The sequence below is a fragment of the Cyprinodon variegatus genome, unplaced genomic scaffold (assembly GCF_000732505.1).
Source record: "Cyprinodon variegatus isolate N-32 unplaced genomic scaffold, C_variegatus-1.0 Scaffold583, whole genome shotgun sequence".
Taxonomy (NCBI): Eukaryota; Metazoa; Chordata; class Actinopteri; order Cyprinodontiformes; family Cyprinodontidae; genus Cyprinodon; species Cyprinodon variegatus.
Window position 1 is genome coordinate 290406 of NW_015151036.1, and position 8778 is coordinate 299183.

General features: G+C 33.0%; 1 protein-coding gene across 1 annotated transcript in view; it reads left to right on the forward strand.

Annotated features, from left to right (window-relative positions):
• The first annotated feature begins 3245 nt into the window (after positions 1–3245).
• Positions 3246–8778, forward strand: part of LOC107095898 (endoplasmic reticulum-Golgi intermediate compartment protein 2-like) — a 15821-nt gene continuing 10288 nt past the window's right edge. The window contains exons 1-5 of the mRNA XM_015392265.1: positions 3246–3412; positions 5531–5664; positions 5739–5847; positions 5923–5969; positions 6061–6128. Of these exons, the coding sequence (XP_015247751.1) occupies positions 5559–5664; positions 5739–5847; positions 5923–5969; positions 6061–6128 (330 nt within the window). The 5' untranslated portion in view covers positions 3246–3412; positions 5531–5558. The remainder of the gene's footprint in view (positions 3413–5530; positions 5665–5738; positions 5848–5922; positions 5970–6060; positions 6129–8778) is intronic.

Sequence of the window (8778 nt, forward strand, 5' to 3'; positions counted from 1 at the left end):
TATAGGCTACACGAGTTTTAAAATATCGGAATATCGGCATATCGGCCAAAATCCCAAGATCGTGCATCCCTACTGCTACCAAAACAGTTTTTAGTACGTTAAGTAAGGCTGTTAGATGATCATTTCTAAGTAGATGTTAATTAAAGATCCCTGTTGCATTTTTGTTACATTTTGTTGAGAATTTCTTACAATTTGTGTCATAAATGGTCGGTTCTATACCTATTTCTCATGTCTCTGTTTGGGATGTAAGCTGGTGCTCAAGTTTCCAGAGTTAAAGCCAGAATCAGTTTATGAAAAAGAGCTGTATTATGGACCGAAAATTAAAGTTTTTAGAGATTTTATCAGAATGTTTATGGTTTATGAGTAAATAGAAATATTTTGCTTTGCTTTGCTTTTCAGCTAAACGACCTTTGCAGGTCACCAGAAGGTTGATAATAGAGGCGATGTAATTTTTTTGTTGTTGTTTTTTTTAATAGATTTTTCTTTTTTTCCCCCCTACAACTAATGAGAGTAAGGAAGCTAAGGTTAGATTTTAATAACTGCAAAAAAAACAAAACAAATCAAGTACTCTATATAACTAAGTCATGAAAACAGGGCGCGCTAATTCACTATTACCTATAAACTACATTTCTAAATTTCTGTAGGGATATACAAATTAAACTTTCAATATTTTATTGAAATAAAATAAAAAAATATTTAACTTTCATTTATTTTAGTTATCTAAAGGATTTAGGTACCTAAATCAAATGAATCAATAAAATTTTTTAAATTTATAAATAAAATGATGAATTAATCAAATTATTCCGATGCAAATCAATAAGGAATATTAGAATTAAATAGAAACTGAATCCTAATGTGTAAAATAGGCAATAATCTGCCTACAAACATGTAGGTAGATAAAAAAAATGCAGTTTTCCTGCAATAAAAACAAAAGCTGTTTCTAAAGATCATGGCTGTTTACATGGCAGCACATTTTATGGCATCCATTTTCAGCTTGAACAGCTCAGACGAGCAAAGAAGAAAAAAAAATCAAAACACAGATGCTCAGCGTGTCTCAGCGGAAGATGTCTGACATGCCCTACGTGCCTGTGTGGTGAATAGCAATGGGACCACCGACCCACAGCTTGATCTGTGAGCTGACAGCACCCATCCCCCCACACGCCCATCTGCGCCGCTCTGCATAGGAAAGCAGCTCTGGTGCATGCAGAGGCTCCAAAGCGATGAAGACACATGTGAAGGCTCATCTGCAGATCTGAGACCGATTCTGTTTCCTCCCTGCAGTTAGATGTAAACAGTTCTTTTGTCCTCAGAGCTGAAGATAACAGCGTCTCTTATCAGCTCATTATGTTCATGTTTATGCTCTTGCTTTCATCGGTGCATGGTAACTTAAGGCATGTATGCACTGCACTGTATAAACAGTTAATTACAACTTATGTTTATGGCACTAAAGGTGAGTTGGTGTGACTGATGATGGAAAAATATCAGCTGGTTTCTTTAAGAATTTAATGCAATGCATGGACAATGCAAATTATGATCAGAAAAACAACATTTTGACCATTTGAAATAGTCTTTCTACATTTTATACTGTACAATGCAAAAAATATAAATCTAACTAAATAATTTTTTCTTAAAATAATTGCCTTTTTCTTGATTTGAGGAGGAGAGGGAGATACTTTACCAATGGAACAAGACAATTTATATTTAAAATAAGAAAAAACAGTTGCATCGTCTCCTTTCAAGTGCATATTATCTAATTATTGTGTTTTAAGAGTGAAAATACTCTAAAAATATTCCATTGGCAGATCATCTTATTAACTTGCTCAAATTAAGAGTAAATGCACTTGATTTAAGACATTTTTACTCATTCCTAGATATTTTTTTAAGTGTACTTAAACCTCGATTTGCAGAAATCCCATCCCTTTTAGCTTCATAGCCTTTTTTAACTTTTTAACTTTTAACTTTTAAGTTACATTCTCAGAATATGAACCTCATTTACACTAAGAGCGTCCTTCACATTTTACTGTTTTCAGATAGCTAAACAAGTTCTGATATAAGACAAAAGTAACATAAATAAAAAGAAAAAAAGGTTTTTAAATCTGATTAAGGCTGCAATTTTTCCAACAAACACAACCAGTCCTAATCTAAAATACAAGAACAGATAAACGGCTTTTATATATATTGCAAAAAAATGAAATATAAATAGGTAATTTTTCTTAAACTAAGTGTATTTTTCTTGAATTGAGGAGTTTAATGAGACACTTCACATTTAAATAGGAAAAAAACAATTACATTGTTTTATTTTAAGTGCATAATAAAAAAAAACCTCTCTCCACTGGCAAATAATCTTATTTATCTATTTTAATTCAGGCTAAATACACTTAATTTAAGAAAGTTTTACTTATTCCTAGGTCGTTTTTGCAGTGTAAGGTCTAGGGACTGCAACAATCACAGGGGCAAAGAAGAAAACATGGAAAAGTGATGAAAAAGAACATCCAGGATCCCAAAGTTGCTCTAGAAGGGCATGTGAAGGTCTTACACACCTTGTCAGAATTAATGATTTAATTTATCACAAAGAAATTAGGTAGAAATGGTTTCAAAGATCCAAGGCAAATTCTACTGCTGCCCTAACAAAGCTGACTCATATTTGACACATAAATAACCCATAAGTATTTTTGAGATAATATTCTTTGGAAAGATGAGGTTAAATTAGAACTTATTTTGAAGGGTGTGCATCATATCTATTGGTTAAACACGGTGGAGGTGGTGTTGTTGTCTGGGCCTCTGCCATGACAATGATCTGAAACACACAAGTCACTAAAAAAAAAGGTCGCTGAGTCATACATTGGACCTAAATTATTCATCTGCTGTTGCGTGACGCTTAACTCGTCATTCATTCCTGTAAACCTCCGCTGAGTGCCCTAAATCAAACAATCCTGCACTGATGAGTTGCCTAAAGGTTTTTCACAGTGATGTTAAACAACTCTTAACTGAAACTTGATGACTACAAATTCAAAAATGGAAAATAAATAAACTGCTGCTTGCATTTTTTTTCCAAGTGGCATCTCTCTTATATTCTGGATTAATTTGCATGAAGCAACTAAAATGTTAACTTCACCAGCATTACAAATTGAAAAAAATATATATATTTTGGTGTTTGGCGCCATCTTCTGGTATAAAAAGGTACCCGCTGCCGCGCGTTCACTGACTACACGTGCGAGCACGCTGTGCACCTCAATAGTTTGCGTCATTACGCAATGGTAACCAGGCGAAATGCGACCCTCTGCGTCTTGCCTCTTTGACATCCTTTGGTTATGTTGCTCCTAAATACAAATAGAAAGCGATTCACATACGTAAGTCTGCAGGTTACCATGGAAACTGTGCGCTGATCTGAGACCATCTGATGATAAAACAGGTAAGATGAATAGAAAACAGTGATGTGACGTCAGTTATGGTTGAATTGACCATTATTATCATTTAGATGACTGGTCTGCTCCTTTATGTTCTAACAAAACCATTTTTTTTTTCAGTATTTCTATTTTGATACCATTTTCCTGTTACTTGCCTCCATAACAATAGGAAACATAATGATGAATGTTGAATATGTCATTTAAATTCTAAATAAACTGAATATTTTCTAATGACAGTTTAATGAAACCCATTATTTGATGAACACATTCTGGAATTAATTTATGCATTATGTAACTAAAGGTTTGTAAAGCCTATATATAAAGTCACATATGTATAAATGCTTACATTAATTCCAGAGGCAAATAATAATAATAATAAAACACCTCAGTTTATGTAATAAACAGAAACCTGAGACAAGGGTATTAAAGATATAAAAATACATCAATAAATGATTTTTTTTCTGAATGGGACACTTCTGCAAATAACTAGAAAAATTTTATATAAATGAATTCCTAATAACTGACACTTCCTGCAGCTACAAATGATCACAGAATCTAAAAATTAAAATCAATAACAGTTGTATTAAGTATTAATAAATATCGGGTTAATTTATGAATTGTTGCCTTTAATTGCAGTTGTTGATTGAAGTATATTTCTCCATGATGTCTAGTTCTGCCTTAACTTAATAAATGAATGCTGTGCCAATAATAAAATACAAAAACATAATAAGTCAATGCTTTTATTAGAAGATATAAAAAAATGTTTAATGAGGCAGTACCTGTCATTTTCAAATATTGATTTTGCCATATTTCACCCTTTAAATTGTATAATTAATTTTATGTTTGAAATTATTTAATCAAACCGTTTTTATGTTAATCTGAGTCTACATTATCTATAATGAGTGATTTTAAAAAATATATAAGAAGCAGGAAAAGATTATCTGTTTTCATCAGCTATGAGAGTAGGATTAAATTTAACAAAAAAAGCCTAAAAAAATGAAACACAATTCTAACACAAAATAATAAAAAACACAATAATTAAATTTTAATAAACATTTTATTGTAACACAACGAATACACACTTTTGTGCTTCACACAAATAAATACATAAGTAAAAAATGTAAATAGCAGTTTAAATATACCGTAAATAATTCAAAAACTATTACAAAAACTATTTTTTGTAATGGTAATTAAAAATATTTATTTTATTTTGTAGAGTGACTATGGAATGTATTTAATATGTTAGAAAATTATTCTTTTATTTTGTAGAATGACTAAGGAATGTATTTAATATGTTAGAAAATTATTCTTTTATTTTGTAGAGTGACTAAGGAATGTATTTAATATGTTAGAAAATTATTCTTTTATTTTGTAGAGTGACTAAGGAATGTATTTAATATGTTAGAAAATTATTCTTTTATTTTGTAGAGTGACTAAGGAATGTATTTAATATGTTAGAAAATTATTCTTTTATTTTGTAGAGTGACTAAGGAATGTATTTAATATGTCAGAGAATTATTCTTTTATTTTGTAGAGTGACTAAGGAATGTATTTACTATGTTACTGCATGTAAGATGCTTAGTTTTTTAAGTATAAATAAGGCATTTATTTTATTAACTTACGCATAATATTAATGCACAAAAATAATAGTTGTTGTGGCTCAACAATGCACCAATAATTAAATTAGATTTAAATTATTTGCTAAATGATAATTTAACACCCAAATAAATATAAAAAAATATATACACAAAGATTTTAGAAAATAAATAAGAAATAATTCAATGAATAGAAAAAGCAAACAGATAACTAAGGGATGAATTACATTAATGTGAATATAAACTTTAAGGTTCAATATTATACTTTTAAAATTAAAATTCAAATATCTGCTTAAGCCGCATTTTACAGCTCTTATGATTATTTTGTTGAATTTGTTGGCATGGTTATGACTTTGTTTACATTTATTCAGAGCAGTCAGGCTCTTAATGTATTTAAAATGCATGAACTTGATCATTATCAAACAGCTGGAAGAAGGCTGTACATGTTTTAGGAGAAAACTTTTCAGCTGGATTTTAGTTTTTCTTCAGATAACAGATATTTAAAGAAATAGTTTTTTTTTTTATGAGGAGTTGGAAATCAGTCCTGACCTTCAAGATGAGGCGTTTGTCCAGAAGGAAAGCCCTGAGCCTGGTTAAGGAGCTGGACGCCTTCCCCAAAGTGGCAGACAGCTACGTGGAGACGTCGGCGTCTGGAGGGACAGGTTGGAGCTGAAACCAAACCACCAGCAGCAGGAAGACGACTGAAGAGTAACCGCTCCATCTGTCTCCTTCGCAGTGTCCATCATAGCTTTTAGTGCCATGGCGGTTCTGGCCATCTTGGAGTTCTTCGTATATCGAGACACTTGGATGAAGTACGAATATGAGGTTGACAAGGATTTTTCCAGGTAAGCATTCATCAATACGCTGCTGCAGAGAAGTTGGAGTATAAACCTAATATTTTTTATTTTTCTGGACTGCAGTAAACTAAAGATAAATGTGGACATCACAGTTGCGATGAAATGTCAGCGTGAGTATCCTACCTTCTTCACCATCATCAATAAGCTGCGTTGCACGTTTGAACTTGTGCACCATGGATTTTGTTTGGTTTCTGATTGAAGATGTGGGGGCAGACATCTTGGACCTGGCAGAAGCAATGATCACATCCAACGGCCTGCAGTATGAGCCTGTAAGTGATGCTTAACTAATATTCACTTTATTTTTTACCATCAGTTCTCAGGGCTGACACAAATGTGAAAGAGTCATTTTTCATATTCATTTGGTCCAAAACCACATTTTTTGTAGCAACCAGCTAAATTTCTTATATATTCTTGGATCGATATTTGACCATTCTTCTTGGTAGAGCTGGTAGAGCTAATTTAAACTGGTTAGTTTTATTTTATCAGGATACAGGACATTTAAAAAAAACATAGCTGTTCATTAACATGGCAAAGAATAGAGTGGAAATAACCTCCAACATTACAAGTATTAGACACATTTATGTGAATAAGGTAAGTAATAGTAATTGTAGATCCACATACCTCTACAGTCATGCACAGAACATCCTCAGATTCCAGTAAAAGTTCAGTCCTAAAACCACCAATGGTTTTTGGAATAGATTTAGACACGTAGGGTTTATGGTGGGCACACCTACCCTCCCCCCGGTTTTAAATACTCAATAGTCCAACAGGTACCAACACTACATCTGAGCAGGAGGGGGGCTGGCATGGGGTCTTTCACAGCTCCGTTTTCTCTGCTTATCCCTTGGGATTGGTCATGACTTGGCATGGGTTTCTGGCTCTCCAGCCTTTGGCCCCCATTCAATAGCTTTGCTGGGATGAGGGTTGCCAGTTCCTGGCATTGGGTGGGGGTTTGGCGGGGGAGCCGGTTGAGCTGGCGTGGCTGTATGGCAAGTGGGAAACAATCGCCGTGCCCAGATGGATCTCAGCCTGCTGGGCTTCCTTGAACCTGTGTGCAGTGTATGCCTGCAGTGGGATGGGGGGGACGCTGGGGGGTGTATGGCACCTGGGCTCAGGTCGTTAGGGGGCTCATGTCCAACCTACTTACCTAAGAATGTATATATTTCCCCGGATGTATAAATATACATATACATATATATATATATATATATATATATATATATATATATATATATATATATATATATATATATATATATATATTGCTTGCTTCTGCTTTTTGTGATCTAACTAATTTAGTTTTTTTTAAAAGGGAGCCATATTTTTTTAAATCCGATAATTTCTGATCTGCAGATATTTGTAAAAATCTNTATATATATACATTGCTTGCGCTTTTTGTGATCTAACTAATTTAGTTTTTTTTAAAAGGGAGCCATATTTTTTTAAATCCGATAATTTCTGATCTGCAGATATTTGTAAAAATCTTTGGTAGTAGCTCATATTGAGATTTTAGAAATTCAAATGTTTTAAAGTTTCCATTATCAAATAAATCATAATTTTTTTTTATCCTTAACATCTGCTAGCTTTTGAAGTTTAATCCCAAATATTACAATCAGATTTCTGGGTTAAACTGATTATTTTTTAACCAAATTCTCAATATGGTCGAGGCGTTGGGGAGTGTAATAAATGGGCTCATTTCCCTTGTGTTTCTACATTTTAAGCATCATTTTGTTTGCACAGTTACCTTATCAAAAGGCCGCCACCACCATGCTTGACAACTGGTAAAGGGCTGTCTTCATTCAGCCGAATCTCTGTAAACTGCTGTTGTGAATTGGCACTATATAAATAAACTGGATTGAATTGAATACATTTAAATATCCAGACAGAATTGGGTGAGATAATTGTTTGTTTTTATCTAGTTAATACATACAATGTGAAGATGGCAACTCGAGGGAAAAAATATCTGTATTTTCTTTAGATCAGTTATCTTTAAAAATAAAAAATAAATAAAAAATACCAAAGAGCCAGAATGACATGTTAAGACAATGGCTACGGCTTGGTTGGATAAGACTTTATTTGATTTATATTTAATGGGAGATATTCTCTTTAAGTGTGGAAACCTGCTGCTTGGAAAGAACACAGCAGTTCCTGCCAATTCTTTCTTCTGTTATTCTCCCTTTATTCTTGAGATAAAATGAGAACTTCTTGGCTTCTTTCTTTGTTTTTCATCCTTTTTGCTGTTTGTAAAATTATTTCGCAAACATTTGACTCAAACCTGAATTTAATTAGACGCATATTTTTTAATTGTGGGAATCTAAACCAGCATATTGTCACTGTCAAAACCTCCATTTTTCTGTTGTTTATTGCATATTCTAAACCCCTCAACATTTACTTTCTTCACTTTGAACATAGTCACAGCCAAATTAGGTTGATTTCGATCACATTCAGTTTATGTAAACATCTCTGTGAGCGTTCATGCATCAATTTTAACCAGTGTTTATAATTTTGACTAGGCCTGGGCACTTTATTGCATTTGCAATATAATCGCAATTTACAAAAACGCAAATTCGAAATTGCAGAGGAACTCAATTTAAGTCACATTACATTTAATAATAGTAAGATAAATTAGGTAAGCAAATTTCTCCCTACAGCCTTTTAGATGACAGTAATATGCTTAAAAATGTTTTCCGACGACACAGAAGAGAAATGAGAATTGCAGGAAAAAGGAACTTTTTCCACGTAAAGTTTACAGTAAAGTCCTACATAGAGGGATTTATCATTAGGCAATACTTTCCTAGGGCCCCAAGTTCCCAGGGGCCCCATAAAACTCTGTTTACATGTATTGGTAATACAACTATTCCGTATATGAGCACATTATGTTTTTGATAAAAATCCTTTTGCTAAAAGGCCATCAGAACG